Source organism: Eschrichtius robustus, chromosome X (assembly GCF_028021215.1).
Source record: "Eschrichtius robustus isolate mEscRob2 chromosome X, mEscRob2.pri, whole genome shotgun sequence".
Classification (NCBI taxonomy): Eukaryota; Metazoa; Chordata; class Mammalia; order Artiodactyla; family Eschrichtiidae; genus Eschrichtius; species Eschrichtius robustus.
The window spans coordinates 59,512,614-59,530,785 of NC_090845.1; the positions used below are offsets into that span (position 1 = coordinate 59,512,614).

Sequence of the window (18,172 nt, forward strand, 5' to 3'; positions counted from 1 at the left end):
GGATGGGTTGGTGCTGGGGTTTACTGGGGTGGGCCTGTTGCTGGGGTCCAAGGTAAAGTTGGGTGCTCATCTCACTCTCCTTCCTCCACGTGGAGGGGATTTCTCCCTGAACTACACTGTGTGAGCTTGGGGGAAGGGTGACGTGGGTAATATGAAAATGTCCTTTCTAGCATCTGCAATGTACCTTTTCTTATTTCTGTACTCAACCCAGGTGCTCTGACCTCTCATCTGGATTCCATAGCTTTCATGAAGGGATTTTCATGCATGGATGGTTGTTTGAATTCATATTACTGTGAAGGGACAAGCACTAGAAACTCCTATTCAGCCATCAGTTCTCTATGTTAGCTGAATTTACATTTAAAATCTCAGAACATTCAGAAAACACATTGCTCACCCATCTCAATGTACTGAGGTACAGATCTAAGAACACCTTGTATCCTTCACTGGTCTGCTAAGGGAAAATGGTAGCTGATTTTACAGGTTCATCTCTGTCCTATCCACTGCCAAAAGAATAATTCACTCTCTGGGCACAAATTTTACAAACCTTGGCTTGCCTGGCCCAGGACCCAGAAAAAGTTTACCTTTTCAGAAAAGATGGTTATGCCTCCACGTCTGCCTTTCAATATCCTCTTTGTCTCCAATCACTATTAAGAAGCTAAGGGTAAACTTTAGTACTGACCTTCACTTTCATCCAGGGAAGAAGTATAGAAAACTGTCCTTTCCCTCAGCAAGCGCTTTGAAATTGTGATTGGTTTGTGCCTTCTTGCTGTCACTCGAGGTGGAGGCACTGGGGGTGCAGTACTTTCCTCAGGTGGACCTGAATAAATCTGTAGAGGGGGAATATTTCCAGAAAACAATTAGAAAGATCAACTTTTTGTATCCCTAATGCTAACTACCAGTTGATGCCCATCAGCATTACACCTAAAGTCTGCCATAGCAATTCTAATATGACTAAAGGAATTGTGGGGATTTTCTTAATCACTCTAGCTACCAGCAAGTGTTTAGAGATCTCCTATCATGTTTGAGGTGCAGGACCTGGTACTTCTCAGTGTGGAGGAAAGAATGCAGACAAAAACTGCAACATCAGGAGAGCACCCTTCTATTTATTAGATAGGATGCTGCCCAATACATGGATCATTGAATAAAACCAATTAGATCATTATTTCAAAAAACCTGCAACATCAGTCCTGGATTTGCCACTTACTGCCTGGGAAACTGTAAAAAAGTCACTACTCCCGCCAACAAAACCCATAAAAAGGTCATCTCACATCTCTGAGCCTTAGCTTCCTCATCTGTAAATTGCAGGGAACACCACCTATCACAGGGTGTGGTGAGTGAGGATCAAGTGAAAAGGGTAGTCAAGGTACATTGTATGGGTAGGGGTGGGGTGTGAAGAATGATTAAAAACACCCACATGCATTCAATATTTCTGAAAAGATACCCCCCCCCCAAAAAAATCCTGGTTACATTGTTTGCCCCAAGACAGGACTAATGAGTGGCTAAGGGAAGGATGGAGGAAACTTATTTTTCACCCCTATATCACTTTGATCTTTAAAATGTTCATACCATGTATGCATTACTTATTCAAAAAAGACAGGGCAAAAACAAAGTGCCTTGGAAGATGTAAAAAGTGCTGGATAAGTGAGGGAGGAGCTGTGATTAGAATTTGTATATAATGTCTCATATGTACTTAAGATCTTCCTGTCCCTGGGGAGAATGACCTTTTGAGCAGAGTGAAAATATTTTGGGAAGACACACATATGTGGTGATGGAGGAAGGGGACCAGTGTCCACTGCAATAATGAAATCAACCCCAATGATTAGTGCAAAGAGAAATGTCACAGCCCAACATTCTATCAGGCAAGAGTCAACATAGATTGCACAGTCACAAAACTTACATGAATGGGAACACAAGGCAAGCCTGTGTAAAAGCTGCACAATGATAGAGGACAAGGTAAGAAGAATCATAAGGTAGTATATGTCTCAATGTCTCACGGTATACGGAAAAGAGAATATGACATAGTAGCAAGCAGATGAGCTTTGAGGTCATATACTTTTAGGTCATATTTCTGGTTCCACCACCATTAGTAATAATATTCTAAATAGCTACCATTTTGTGAGCATCTGCTTAGGCACTATAGTAGCTATTACAAATATTCCTTGCTATTCATCAAACACACCAGGGACTTTGCACTGAGTGTTTTTCTACCTGAAGTGCTCTTCCTCCAGATATCCATATAGCTTGCTCTCTTGATTCCAGTAGGATTAATGATCAAATATACCCCTCTCAGTGAGTCCTTCCAGGCAAATGTATCAGAACTTTGACATGCTTCCCTCTACCAAGTGCTTCCTATCCCCCGTCCCTATTTAACATTTTTGCCTATCACTTTCTAACATAGTATATTGTATTCAATACTTATTCAGTTTTTTGTTGTCTGTCTCTCCACTCGATTGTATACTATACTGAAGTATATCATCGTGTTCACTGCTGTAACTCCAGCAACTAGAAGAGTGACTAGAATTGCTGGGCCAAAAAACAAACACATTTAAAATTCTGGTATAAAAGGCCAAATTATCCTCTGAAAAGACCATAACAGCTACTTTCACTTCAAGCCAAAATACGGTAAAAGAAATTAGATTTACATCTTCAACATGAAACAATTAAAAAACTAGAAAAAATGTAACAATGATTCTGAAGGCATTTGAAATCTGGCAATTAAGGACAGTGATCCATGAGAGACAGGAAAAATAAATGAGGTGAAGTGAGCCCCATGACTGTCCCATGTTATAGCCTGGAAAGATTCTTTGGGCCATAATACAGGAAGAAGAACCCAGAGCAGCCCAGCAGTCTCCATTAGCTGAAGACACTGTGTTGCAGGTATGAAGAGGGCAAGGAAAAGAGAGTTTTCAGGGCAGGGTACCAGAAGGAAGATAGCTGCACAGAGAGCTCTGAAGATTTGCAGGGGTCCTTTTTAAGAATATAGCTGTGTAAAATCAATCAATGTGATAAACCATATTAGCAAATTGAAGAAGAAAAACCATATGATCATCTCAAAAGATGCAGAAAAAGCTTTCAACAAAATTCAACACCCATTTATGATAAAAATCCTCCAGAAAGTAGGCATAGAGGGAACTTACCTCAACATAATAAAGGCCATATATGACAAACACACAGCAAACATCATTCTCAATGGTGAAAAACTGAAACCATCTCTTCTAAGATCAAGAACAAGACAAGGTTGTCCACTCTCACCACTATTATTCAACATAGTTTTGGAAGTTTTAGCCAAAGCAATCAGAGAAGACAAAGAAATAAAAGGAATCCAAATCGGAAAAGAAGACGTAAAGCCGTCACTATTTGCAGATGACATGATACTATACATAGAGAATCCTAAAGATGCTACCAGAAACTACTAGAGCTAATCAATGAATTTGGTAAAGTAGCAGCATACAAAATTAATGCACAGAAATCTCTTGCATTCCTATACACTAATGATGAAAAATCTGAAAGTGAAATTAAGGAAACATTCCCATTTACCATTGCAACAAAAAGAATAAAATACCTAGGAATAAACCTACCTAAGGAGACAAAAGACCTGTATGCAGAAAACTATAAGACATTGATGAAAGAAATTAAAGATGATACAAACAGATGGAGAGATATACCATGTTCTTGGACTGGAAGAATCAACATTGTGAAAATAACTCTACTATCCAAAGCAATCTAGAGATTCAATGCAATCCCTATCAAACTACCAATGGCATTTTTTACAGAACTAGAATAAAAAAATTCACAATTTGTATGGAAACACCATAGCCAAAGCAATCTTGAGAAAGAAAAACGAAGCTGGAGGAATCAGGCTCCCGGACTTCAGACTACATTACAAAGCTACAGTAATCAAGACAATATAGTACTGGCACAAAAACAGAAATATAGATACATGGAACAGGAGAGAAAGCCCAGAGATAAATCCACGCACATATGGTCACCTTATTTTTGATAAAGAAGGCAAGAATATACAATGGAGAAAAGACAGCCTCTTCAGTAAGTGGTGCTGGGAAAACTGGACAGGTACATGTAAAAGAATGAAATTAGAACACTCCCTAACAACATACACAAAAATAAACTCAAGATGGACTAAACACCTAAACGTAAGGCCAGACACTCGAAAACTCTTAGAGGAAAATATAGGCAGAACACTCTATGACATAAATCACAGCAAAATCCTTTTTGACCCACCTCCTAGAGAAATGGAAATAAAAACAAAAATAAACAAATGGGACCTAATGAAACTTAAAAGCTTTTGCACAGCAAAGGAAACCATAAACAAGATGAAAAGACAACCCTCAGAATGGGAGAAAATATTTGCAAATGAAGAAACTGACAAAGGATCAATCTCCAAAACTTACAAGCAGCTCAATATCAAAAAAACAAACAACCCAATCCAAAATTGGTCAGAAGACCTAAATACACATTTCTCCAAAGAAGATATACAGATTGCCAACAAACACATGAAAGGATGCTCAACATCACTAATCATTAGAGAAATGCAAATCAAAACTACAATGAGATATCATCTCACACCAGTCAGAATGGCCATCATCAAAATATGTATAAACAATAAATGCTGGAGAGGGTGTGGAGAAAAGGGAACCCTCCTGCACTGTTGGTGGGAGTGTAAATTGATACAGCCACTATGGAGAACAGTATGGAGGTTCCTTAAAAAACTTAAAATAGAACTATAATATGACCCAGCAATCCCACTACTGGGCATATACCCTGAGAAAAGCATAATTCAAAAAGAGTCATGTACCACAATGTTCATTGCAGCTCTATTTACAATAGCCAGGACATGGAAGCAACCGAAGTGTCCATTGACAGATGAATGGATAAAGAAGATGTGGTACATATATACAATGGAATATTACTCGTCCATAAAAAGAATTGAAATTGAGTTATTTGTAGTGAGGTGGATGGACCTAGAGTCTGTCATACAGAGTGAAGTCAGAAAGATCAAAACAAATACCATATGCTAACACATATATATGGAATCTAAAAAAAAAAAAAAAAAAAAAAACGGTTCTGAAGAACCTAGGGGCAGGACAGGAATAAAGATTCAGATGTAGAGAATGGATTTGAGGACATGTGGAGGGGGAAGGGTAAGCTGGGAGAAAGTGAGAGAGTGGCATGGACCTATATACACCACCAAATGTAAAATAGATAGCTAGTGGGAAGCAGCTGCATAGCACAGGGAGATCAGCTCGGTGCTTTGTGACCACCTAGAGGGGTGGGATAGGGAGGGTGGGAGGGAGACACAAGAGGGAGGAGATATGGGGATATATGTATATGTATAGCTGATTCACTTTGTTCTAAAGCAGAAACTAACACACCATTGTAAGGCAATTATACTCCAATAAAGATGTTAAAAAAAAAACAAACGAATTTAGCTGCCTACTAATCAATACTTATGTGTGAGGCAAGAACCACATGAAAGAATTAGAGGAAGCAATTACCTAAGGTCACACAGTGGCTGGAAGAATTCCTGTTCTCACCAGCCACAGTGGATTATTAAATAATTCATAGGGCACTGAGTACAGTACACAGACAAATTTTGCCTCATTAATGAAGAAAAATTAACCCTAGACTAAATCCTATTCATTTTCTGCCTAAAAAAGCCTAAGGGAAATATTTGAAAGCATCAAGCTGTTCTTGGGCTACTTACCTGCACCCCAGAAACAAGCTCAAGAACATTATTTATAGCAATAAAAAATGGCCATCATACAAGAAGGTAAAATTAACAATGTCTTGCATCCAATAAAGAATTATCAGAAATTCATAGCCCTTTCTAATTTTGATGTATTTTATTTCTGTTTCTTGCTCAATTGCTCTGGCTAGGATTCCAGTTCTGTGTTGAATAGGAGTGGTCACAATGAGCATCCTTATCTTGTTCTTGATCTTAGAAGGACAGCTGTCCACCTTTGGTCATCGAGTATGATGTTAGCTGTGGGCTTTTCCTGTATGGTCTTGGTAATGTTGAAGTTTATTCTTTCCATACCCAATTTGCTGAGAGTGTTTATCATGAAAGGATGCTGCATTTTGGCAAATGCATTTTCTGCATATATTGAGATTTTAATTTTCCATTCTATTAATGTGGTGTATCACAGTTTTTGATTTGCATATGTTGAACCATCCTTGCATCCCAGGGGTAAATTCCACTTGATTATGGTCTATGACTGTTTTAAAGTGCTGTTCAATTAAGTATGCTAGTATTTTGTGGAGAATTTATGCTTCTATATTCATCAGGTATATTGGCCTATGGCTTATAGTTTTCTTTCTTTCCCCCTCCTCCTCCTTCTTTTTTTTTGTAGAGTCCTTATCTGGCTTTGGCATCAGGGTAATGTTGGCCTCATAAAATGAGTTTGGGAGTGTTTCTTTCTTTTCGAATTTTTTGAATTGAGAATAATTGGCATTAATTCTTCTTTTAATGTTTGGTAGAATTCACCAATGAAACAATCTGGACCTTAGCTTTTCTTTTTTGGCAGACTTCTGAATACTGATTCAATCTCCTCACTCACTATTAGTCTGCTCAGATTTTCTATTTCTTCATGATTCAGTCTTGGTAGCTTGTATATTTCTAGGAATTTATCCATTTTTCTAGGTTTTCCAATTTGTTGACATATGATTATTCATAGTAGTCTCTTATTATCCTTCGTATTTCTGTCGTGTATCCCTTTTCATTTCTGATTTTATACACTTGCATCTTCTCTCTTTATTTCTTAGTCCAGCTAAAGGTTTTCAGTTTTATTTATCTTTTAAAAAACTCACCTTAGTTTCATTTATCTTTCTATTGTTTATCTGGTCTCTATTTCACTTATTTCTGCTCTGATCTTTTTTATGTCCTTCCTTCTGCAAACGTTGGGCTGAGTTTGTTCTTTTTCCAGTTTCTTGAGGTGTTAAATTAGAACGTTTATTTGTGATCTTTCTTTTGTCTAATGTAAGTGTTTATCATCACTGTAAAATTCCCCTCTTAGAACTGCCTTTCCTGCATCCCATAAGTTTTGATTGGTTGTTTTTCTATTGTCATGTCTTTCAAGATATTTTTTGACCTCCCTTTTGATTTCTTGCTTGACCCATTGGTTGTTCAGAAGTGTGTTGTTTCCCACATATTTGTAAATTTTCCAGTTTTCTTCCTGTAATTGATTTCCAGTTTCATACCATTGTGATCAGAAAAATACTTGGTATGATTTCAATCTTCTTACATTTGCTTACATTTATTTTATGACCTAACTTATTATCTATCCCAGAGAAAGTTCCATGTGCGTTTGAGAAGAATGAGTTTATATTAGAGTTACATAATTAACACACCACCATATTGCAGTATTAGAGTATTCTGAATTTCACTATATACTTACCTCTACCAGTAGGTTTTATATTTTTATATATTTTTGCATTACTAATTAGTGTCCTTTCATTTCAGCTTGAAGAACTCCTTTCAGTATTCTTGAAAGGCAGGTCTAGTGTTGATAAACTCCTTCAGCTTTTGTTTGTTTGGTAAAGTCTTTATCTCTCCTTCATTTCTGAAAGATGACTTTGCCGGGTAAAATATTCATGGTTGGAAGGTTTTTTTTTTCTTTCAGCATTTTGCATATATCATCCAACTCTCTCCTGACCTGCAAGGTGTCTGCTGAGGAATCTGCTGATAGCCTTATAATGGTTCCTTCATATGTGACGGTTTTTTTCCCTCTGGCTGCTTTTAAAATTCTCTGTCTTTGATTTTAGACTGTTTCATCATAATGTGTCTTGGAGAAGACTGTTTTGGGTTGACATTTTGAGATAGTTAGCTTCATAAGTGTATCCCTAGATTTAAGAAGTTCTCAGCCATTATTTCTTTAAATAAGCTTTCTCCCATTCTTCTCCTTCTCGGACTTCTGGGACTCCAATAATGCATGGATTTTTTTTCTTTTAATGGACCCCATAATTCACATAGACTCTCTCCACTCTTTTTCATTCTCTTTTCTTTTTGCTCCTCTGAATGGATGATCTCAAATGACTCTTCTAATTTACTAATTCTTTCTTCTATTTGGTAGAGTGTGATATTGAAGCCCTCTATTGAATTCTTCAGTCCAGTCATTGTTTTTTGAACTCTAGGATTTCTGGGTTTTTTTTTTTTTTAATGGTTTCTGTTCATTTGTTGAACTTCTCATTTTGTTCATGCATTGCTTTCCTAATTTCATTTACTTGTTTATCTTTATTTTCTTATAGTCCATTGAATTTCTTTTTTTTAATGAAAGTATAATTGATTTACAATATTATATTATTTTCGGGTATACAACATAGTGATTCAATATTTTTACATATTATACTCCATTTAAAGTTATTATAAAATATTGGCTATATTCTGTGTGCTATACAATATATCCTTGTAGCTTATTTATTTTATATATAGTATACATACATGCCTCTTAATCACCTACCCCTATATTGCTCCTCCTCGTTTCCCTCACCCCACTGATAACCATTAGTTTGTTCTCTATATCTGTGAGTGTTTCTGTTTTGTTATATTTTATTCAATTGTTTTATTTTTTAGATTCCACATATAAGTGATAACATACACCATTTGTCTTTGTCTGACTTATTTCACTTAGCGTAATACCCTCTAAATCTATCCATGTTATTGCAAATGGCAAATTTTCAGTCTTTTTTATGGCTAATAGTCCATTGTGTGTATATATATATATATATATATATATACAGCCACTTTATTCATTCATCTATTGATGGACACTTAGGTTGCTTCCATATCTTGGTTATTGTAAATAATGCTGTGAAGAACATTGGGGTGCATGTATCTTTTCAAATTGATGTTTTCATTTTCTTCAGATATATACCCAGGAGTGGAATTGCTGGATCATATGGTAGTCCTATTTTTAGTTTTTTTAAGAAACATCCATACTGCCTTCTATATTGGCTGCACCAGTTTACATTCCCACCAACAATGTACTAGGGTTCCCTTTTCTCCACATTCTCATCCTGAGATTCTGGGTGGGCCATATGGTGGTGTCCAGCAGGAGACTTACTGCTTGAGTTCTTGGGCAGGCAGGTCTGGCGCCTTGGTCAGCAGGCAGGCAGGCCTGGTGTTTTGATCCGAGGGTATGGATGTGGGGCTTGGATTCACTGAGGTAGGCCTGACACTTGAGTCTGCAGTGATGGGCCTGTGATCTGGGTTCATGTGGATGAATCTGGATCTGGGTCCATGGGGGCTGACCAGGCTCAGGGGATCACTGGGGTGGGCCTACCATCTGGGTCCACAGGGACTATTCTGGTGCCAGATGGGCCAGGAGGCTGATTTCATAGGGACTGGACTAAAACCTAGGGCGATGGGGGCTAGCCTGCCCTTTGGGCAAACCTGGAGCCTAGCGCCATGGAAGGTGGCCTATAATCTGGGGTCTCAAGGGCCAGCCTGGAGATTAAGTCTATGGAGGTCAGCCTGTTGCTAGTTCAGGCCAGAAGTCTGGTTCTCTGGGAGCCAGCCTATAAGCTGAGGCCACAGGTGCTTGCCTGGCACTGAGGTGGGCCAGAAGCCTGGGTCAACAGGAGCCTGCCTGGACCCTGAGACATAGGGGCAATCCTGGCATAGAGTTAGGCTGGGAGCCTTGGTCTATGTGAGCTGGTCTAGAAGCTAGGTCTATGGGGGCTGACCCATTCTGGAATGGACCAGGAATCTGCATTCATAGGAACTCACCAGTAGCCTGGTGACATCAGAGCTGGCTGACAATGGGGTGGGCCAGGAGCCTGGGTTTGTGGGAGCCCACTTTTTGCCTCATGCCTTGGGAGCTGCCTGGGGATATAGGTGCTGGGTGATGTTGGGTGTTTTGGGAGCTTGGGTTTGCAGGAACCTGCTGGGAGCCTGGTGCTACAGAAGCTGTCTGAGACTGTGGGAACTGTCTGGGGCCACAGAAGCTGGTGGATAACTGGGTGGGCTAGGGGCCTGGGTTTGCAGGAGCCCACTGGGAGCCTGGGGCCATGGGAGACACCTAAGTCTGCAGTAGTAGGTCTGATGCTGGGGCCGGCCAGTACTGGGGTTAACAGCGAAATCAGATGCTCACTTCACTCTCCTCTCCCATGAGTGTACCCCTCCATAATGGGCTGCTGGAGCTTGGGAGAGGGGTGAAAGACAGGTGACTCTATCTTTCTTCCTCATTGTTTTTCTTATTTCTGTGCTTCACCAGGTGTTATAATCCCTCACCTGGATTCCTTAGCTATTGTGAAGATACTTTTGTGTGCAGATAGTTGTTCAAACTGTTATTTTGGGAAGGGGAGCCGTGCTAGAAATTCCTACACTGCCATCTTGTTGATGTTATTCCACAATCCCCCAGCCTCCACTTCTTTGTATCCCATTTGCTGTTCAACCTGGTCTCTGTCCACACTGCTCTTCTGTAACTGTTTTCGTAACAATCACCACTAACCTCCTAATTCCCAAATCTATGGGCACTTTTCAATCCTTACTTTTACTTTGCTGCAGCGCTTGATACAAGCTGACATTCCTGATCTAAGAATGCTTTATTGTTTACCTTTCTTTTTTTTTTTTTTTAAGGGAGAACTAACTGAGTGATTTATTTTTAAATACTTGTCATTTGGAAAAAATACAGGAATAATAAAATTTTCGAGCTAATGTTCATGCTGTGTCTAAATCATATCTGAATAAAATGATGTGGTAAATTGTGTTAGTTCTCCCTTCTCCCAAGTGAGAAGGGAGAACTAACTGGGTGATTTTATTTATTTATTTTTTAAACATCTTTATTGGAGTATGATTGCTTTACAAGGGTGTGTTAGTTTCTGCTGTATAACAAAGTGAATCAGCTATATATATACATACATCCCCATATCTCCTCCCTCTTGCGTCTCCCGCCCACCCTCTGTATCCCACCCCTCTAGGTGGACACAAAGCAACAATTTGGTCTCCCTGTACTATGTGGCTGCTTCCCACTAGCTATCTATTTTACATTTGGTAGTGTATATGTCCATGTCACTCTCTCACTTCGTCCCAGCTTACCCTTCCCCCTCCCTGTGTCCTCAAGTCCATTCTTTATGTCTGTGTCTTTATTCCTGTCCTGCCCCTAGGTTCTTCAGAACCTTTTTTTTTTTGTAGATTCCATATATATGTGTTTGCATATGGTATTTGTTTTTCTCTTTCTGACTTACTTCACTCTGTATGACAGTCTCTAGGTCCATCCACCTTGCTACAAATAACTCAATTTCATTTCTTTTTATGGCTGAGTAATATTCCATTGTATATATGTACCACATCTTCTTTATCCTTGTTTACCTTTCTGAATAACTATATTTCTACATCTCTGAACACTGCCCAGTCTCTTTTACTGGCTCTTCCTAAATGTTGATCTTCCCCAGTATTGTATTCTCAGTCCTCTAATGATCTCACTAATCTAGACTCATTCTCTCTCAACAATTTCATGTACTCTCATGGCTTACACTATCAGTTTTCTCTAATAGTTTCTATACCGATATATATAATTGCCTACTCAATACTGCCATCTGGATATCCCAGAGGTACCTCAACCTCAACATTTCTAAAATTAAACATATTTAACTCTTTTCTTGTAACTGTTTATTTCTTAAAATAATGCTGATGTCCAAGCCAGAAATCTGGGCATTATTATCCTAGCATCCTCCCTCTGTCTCACATCCCATATCCATTAAGTCAATAAGTTCCATCAATTATACTTCCTTAATATCTCTCTAATTTGTTCTCTCTGTTCCCTGCCACTGCCTCAGTTCAGAGTCTCATTATGTCTCTCTAATATTACTACAGTGGTCTTCTAACTGTTCTCTGTGCCTCATGTCACTCTTTTCTTTAATCTGTCTACCAAAGTATCAATAACTAAACTCAAAATATAATTGTCTTACTCCTCTGCTTATAATATTTTAGTGACCCCACAATATTGTTGGGACAAAGTCCAAACTCTGTTGTTAGTATACGAGGTGCTCTATAATCTGGCCACTGCCTACAATCTCCAGTCTCATCTTCCATTTATTCCTACCTTCACCCTATACTACAGTATCCATTTGCCCTTCTTCCTTTTAATAATAGAAGTCACTGAGTTTTAGCTGAATACCCATACCTACATTTCCCAGCTTCCCTTATAGCTAGGTAAGGCCATGCATTTTAGTTTTAAACAATAAAATATAAGTGGAAGTGATGTATGCAAACTTCTGGATCATGTTTTTATAAAGAAATTGTCTGCATTCCATTGTCTCTTTTCCCCTTCCCTTTGGTGAAGACCAAAGGAACAGGTATGTAGGACCCAAACATTAAGGCCAAGTGGTAAGGACGGCAGAGCTACTCCACCGATTTTGGACTGTTCACCTCTGGACTTTTACATGAAAGCAAGATGAACTTCTCTCTTATTTAAGCCACTGAATTTGCTGTGCTCTTTGTTACAGGAAGTTAGCCTGTACCTTAATTAATTCATTCCCTTTTAACTTTTGGGTCTCAACTCATTCATTAACACTGTGTGAAGCCTTAGCTGACTCCCATGACAGAGATATGTTCCACTTCCATTTGCTCCCATAGCATCTGATGTACATCTTCATCACAGTAGTTATTACACTGTACCCTGAGAGTTAGTTGCTCCAAATTCCCTGCCAGTATCATGAGCTTCCTGCCACTGGAGATTTTTGTCTCATTCATCTCTACAAGCTAGGCCCTTACTAGGACACCAGGCAAGAGGAAGCAGCTCAATGATATTTTTTAGAATGAATGGATGGATCTTGGCTGCCAGGCACCTCAAGGCCTATTAAACAATAGAGACTTTTCTCACTTGCTTCTTCTCCAACTGGAATTGGGGAAATAGAGTATAATATAGAGATTAAAGAGCTAGCTTTGAGTCAGAATCAGCTGTGTAGAGGCTTTGCCACTTACTACCTATGCAACCTTGGGCAAAGTACTTAAACTATATGAACCTCAAACTTGAGGCTCAGTTTGCATTTTGTAAATCTCAGTTGCAAAACAGTGATAATAATACCATCTACCTCATAGGGTTGTTGTGATGATTGAATGAGACGATGTATGTAAAGAGCCTAGTCTGGAACATATTAAGCATTCTATAAGTGGTAACTATTGCAACCCTAAAAAGGACTTAAACTCACATTTCCTTGGAGAGAAGCAGGGAGAGAGGGAGGGAGAGGCGAGATGGAAGGGGAAGGAATTGGGGGACAGAGGGAGGTTGAGATTAAAGCAATAAGGGATGAAGTGGTTATGTGCTATGCAAATCAAAAGTTGTGGACGTGATGGCTCTTCAAGGTCTCTGCCAGATTAAATTATTTTATTTCTCTCCTCTAGTTACACCAATTATTTGCTTCTCATTGACAAACTCCTTCCTTGCAGCCTGCTCATCTTCAAGGAGCTACCCAGGCCCCAAGAAGGATAAGGGGTCACTAACTTTGGGGGTTTGTAATGAGAGCTACCAAATCCACCTGAACAGGGTACCATCGCTACAGGCTCTGTCTCCTCCGGGTAGACTGAGACACTGGTTGAGAAAATTTTGAGAACAGTTCTGCCAATGGGCCCATAGGCAGTGTTCAGAGAAGATGCTCAGTAGGCTTAAAACCACAGTCTCTCTAAATGAGAAAAGACTAGAAAAACAGAGGGGATACTTCCTGTTGTGTGTCCTTCTAAAATTAAAACATGGCCTGGATAACCCTACAGTCAAAATGGATTGCAACATCCTCCCCAAAGCTGGCCTACAGATGTAAACCTTGTAAGCCAAGATTTAATGTGGAAATACTGGCAATTACTATAGTAGGAAGAATCCACTTACCTCGCTCTCTGTTCTGTGGACCCTCCAAATGCCCCACATCAGATCTCTTTTTAACCTATGTGTTACTGCTATTCCCTTTGGGAAAAGAAATGGAGTAAATATGTCCTCCTTGCTCATTCAACCTTAGCCACTTTGGCCTCTTTGCTGTTCAACATGCCAAGCACACTTCTGCCTCATGACCTTTGCACTCATTGTTTACTATTCTTGGAATTGCTCTTCCCCAAGATATCCACCATGACTAATACCCTTACTTTATTCAATTTTCTGCCTAATTATCATATTAACACCACCTTCTATAAGATATCCATCCCTTACCTTGTTTTTTCTGCAGAGCACTTATCACCACCTGACAAATATATTGACTTGTTTATCATTTGTCCCTCCCCGATAGAATATAAGATCCATGAAATAAAGGCCTTTGCTTTATTTACAAGTGTATCCCCAGTGCCTAGAACTTTGCCTGGTATGTGAAAAGAATTTAGTATTTATGAAACTTAATTTGTATCATCAATTCTTTGAAAAGAGGACTACAAACTAAGATATAACTAGTGGCTTGGGAATGAAAACCTGGCAAAATATCTACAGTTTCTCTTAAGAGAGGAAGAAGAATAGATGATGGGCCCAAGATCTCTGGACTTAATTTTGACAACCCAATTTTAATGAGGGGGAAACTTTTAGAAATGAAAAGGTGTTAAGAGAGGCCCAATAAAAGAAACTCTGTCTGTTTTACTTAATTCTCTTTTGACTTCTTGAGTATCCATGAAAAGCATGTTCTGAGAAATGAATAACAATATACCCTCTGAAGATAGAAGAAATAAATCTTAAAGGAATAGGACAGTCATAATGTGTGGGGCTTTCTTATGGGGTGGATGGAGCCAAATACCAGGTGGCACAGGATACAAAACTAGCTCCTCTGTATCTCATGCAGTCATTGTAAAGGGGAAGTGATAGCAGTAGCAGGAGAAGGCATAAGTGGCAGGGCTATGGTATGAACTCAGATTTGTCTGACTTCAAGATTAACACTCTTTCCACTATATAACATAGAAGGAAACATTTTAAGTTTAAAAAATAATTCCTTGGGTGGAAACAGTATCAAGCCAAACTTATTTTCCCACCTTCCAAATCTCCGGAAAGAGGGCAGACTGATTTGGCTTTCTGTAGACTGGTTAAGAACACGTAAAATTTTGTGGTCTTTGATAGTGACTTCAGGAAAAATCACAGAGGGTAGCCAGTGCAGAATCTGGGGGAAAACCAATGATATTTTTTTCTGGGAACATGGTTAGCCCTGAGTGGATATTAGCTGAGTTGAATTCTAAAGGCCTGGGCTAAGAGAACTCAATAACCAAGGGATACTATTTCACTCGTTGGGCCTTGGTTATTGTCTGGGGTGGTCAGGAGTCCAACTCCTGGAAATCCTTCTTCTGAAGGTTCCTGAGGACTAAAGCTGGATGATAACATTTGTTGGGTTTTGAGGCACAGACAGGAGAAGTATCACCTTCACTGGGAAGGGGGTTCATGAAACTCTTGCCTGAGTTTGATCACATATTAACCCCCTCCCAGTTTCTTCTATGTCAAGTCTTTAGGCGTGAAAAAGAGAAGAAATTTAACACAACACAATCATTTTTCAATTGCCAAAAGCCATGAGATCCACAGTCATCCAAACTCTTGGAAATTTTGGCAGAACTGAGTAACTATCCAGATTCTCCCCAGATGCCTCTTCAGGGCTGCAAATATCAGATTGTACAAAAAGCATCTCGCCTTTCTATAAATCAAAGATATAAGACTTGGCCCCGATGAATCTCAGCTTTCCACTGAGTCTCCATTTACACTCTGGCTGAGGCTGTGTTGCACTTTCTGAGGTCTGGTTATATTAGAAAAACTATACTCTGAACTTCATTAGAAACAAAGTTGGTGATGGGGTCAAAAATAATGAGCTCTTAGCATTTGGCAGAGACCACTTTAAACATCAAGTGTGTCACCAAGTTATCTTAGAGTATGCACAGAACTTTGAAAATGTCATGTCTGTTGTTACTAAGAGCCAACATTTTTTAAAGAGGGCTGTCACCAGGCCTGTCTTTGGTCTCTGCAACACGTAGACTTTAAGGTTCTTCTACATGACACATTCTAGAATCCTATCTAGTCTTACACATACAATATACTTAAGGGAAAACTGATGTCCAAAGAGAGGAAGCGATTTGCCCAAGGCTCCAAAGCTAGTAGGTGGTAGAACTTAGACTAGAACCCAAGAATTCTAATCCCCAATCTGGTGTCCTATCCCCTTAAAACACAGTACCTCCTATATGAAACTCTTTTATACTCCCACTGATTATATCTAATATGTCTATAATCCATGCTCTGTCAGTCCATTCCTCTGGCCAGTTGCCTTGGGAAGAGGATACTGAGGAAAGAATGAAGTCAGATGCTGCTAAGGACACCTCCATCTGCTTGGCATGGATTTATGCTTTCTACTAAGAGTGGAATGATAGGTTTCAAGTGGAGTTTTCCTTTTAGACCTACTTAGGACACTTTCAGGCTGGAGAAGTGAAGAGTTCTGCATCATCTAACAACCATGAATTAACAATGATCTAAGGACTTCTAGAAAACACCACTTTGACTACAAAGACTTAATATATACCAGGGATTATGGAAGAATGTCACCACTAAGATAAAGTTAATCTCCTGTCAATATAATAAAGGGGTGGGAAGGCATTAGAATTTGGTGGGCAATACTATGTACAAAGTACTTGGTATATTTATCTCGTTGAACCCTCCCAACAACTGAGGTAAGCCTAATTGTTAGCCCCATTTTTAAAATGAAGGAAACAAGGCTCAGGGAGGTAGACTGGCTTGTTGAAGACTACTCGGCTAGCAAAGGACGGAGCTGGGATTCAACCTCAGAGTCATCTGCTTCCAAAGCTATTTTTCCATTCTTTCTATAATATTCTCACCTGTAGGGATATTTGGAAAACCTACAGAAGTGGCCTAGGCATTTTCAGGGTTATTTTAAAAAGTCTTAATCCAAAAAAGTAGCAATGACTCAGCCATCAGTCCCAAAATCTCAGAGCAAAGAAAAAGTTCACCCAATCTCAATGCTCCTCCACTGATTCCTCGTTCCCAAAATCCCTATAGGCAGTATCACCAGACTGAGGAACTCAGTCTACTTCAAAGTACACATACCTGACCCGCTAGCACAGTGGCCCCAGTCTTAACTGTATTATCCAGACTCTGATGTTCAAAGCTGAGACTCAGAACACCCAAAGGAGAATAGCAAAGGCAAAAGTATATGGTAAGAGAAAATCATTGGCCATTGAGGGGAACGGGCTATATGATTTTGGAGAGCTTTTAAAATTCTCAAAAAACTCTGATTCTATATTCATTCTCTCATTCTCATTCTCTCTCTCTCAAGCAAATCAGAAGCCTCCAAAAATACAATAAAAACAGATATTTGACTTCGATATCCATAACAAATCTAATCTCTCTAGACCTCAGTTACCTCTAAGTAAAATGAGGAAATACCTCATAAAAGTTATGAGGATTCAATGAGATGTTGAAGATGTTGAGTGTCAAACATTTAGCACAGTCTGTGGCACATAGCAAGCTCTAGATAAGTGCCAACTATTGTTCATTGTATTGTAATTTTTGTTTCAGTGCCAGCTGGAAAGAGGAAAAGGAAGGGAGAGGGTATTCCCGCCTTTTGCTGAGTCTTGAGAATAATTCTTAGGTTGACAAGAATCAAAAGGGTGACTCATAGGGAATGTTTCAGCTCTCTGAACATTGAGGGGTAAACGCCAGCTCACAGCTGTATCCTACACTTATCACACTATCTCATCAGGCTTGGGCATGCTTATTCACTTCAAACAGGTCCTGACCTCACTTCAAAATGAAGAGAACTAGTCTTTTGGGAAATGTGTGAAGATCTTCTTGATTTAGCTACAATTGAAAACTTAAAGCTTAAATCTATGTTTTCAAAGATTCACTATGACTAATGAACATATCTGAAATTTCTCAATCTGATAATTCTTTGCACAAAGACATTTTTCTTCAGGTTGCACTTTGCTTTTAATATGCACTACTTAAAGATATTTTTTTCTGAAGATTCATTTGAAATGCTTGTCAAATCCCCAGTTAACTGCATATTATACTCTGAAATTATCCTCACATGTACAGGCACATGTACAAATGTTATTTTTAATAACTTTTAGCTTAACTCTATCATTTCAGAATTTAAAGGCAATGACATATAAACCTGGCTTAATTAGATTCTCTCTCTGTGTGTGTGTGCGTGCATGTGTGTATGCACCTATATGTATATATGTAGATAGATACATAGAGAT

General features: G+C 39.0%; 1 protein-coding gene across 2 annotated transcripts in view; it reads right to left on the minus strand.

Moving 5' to 3' along the window:
- OPHN1 (oligophrenin 1) overlaps window positions 1-18,172 on the minus strand; it is a 611,104-nt gene that overhangs the window by 50,149 nt on the left and 542,783 nt on the right. For both annotated transcript variants that reach the window (XM_068533583.1, XM_068533582.1), the window contains exon 20: window positions 680-827. In XM_068533583.1, coding sequence (XP_068389684.1) covers window positions 680-827 — 148 coding nt within the window. The remainder of the gene's footprint in view (window positions 1-679; window positions 828-18,172) is intronic.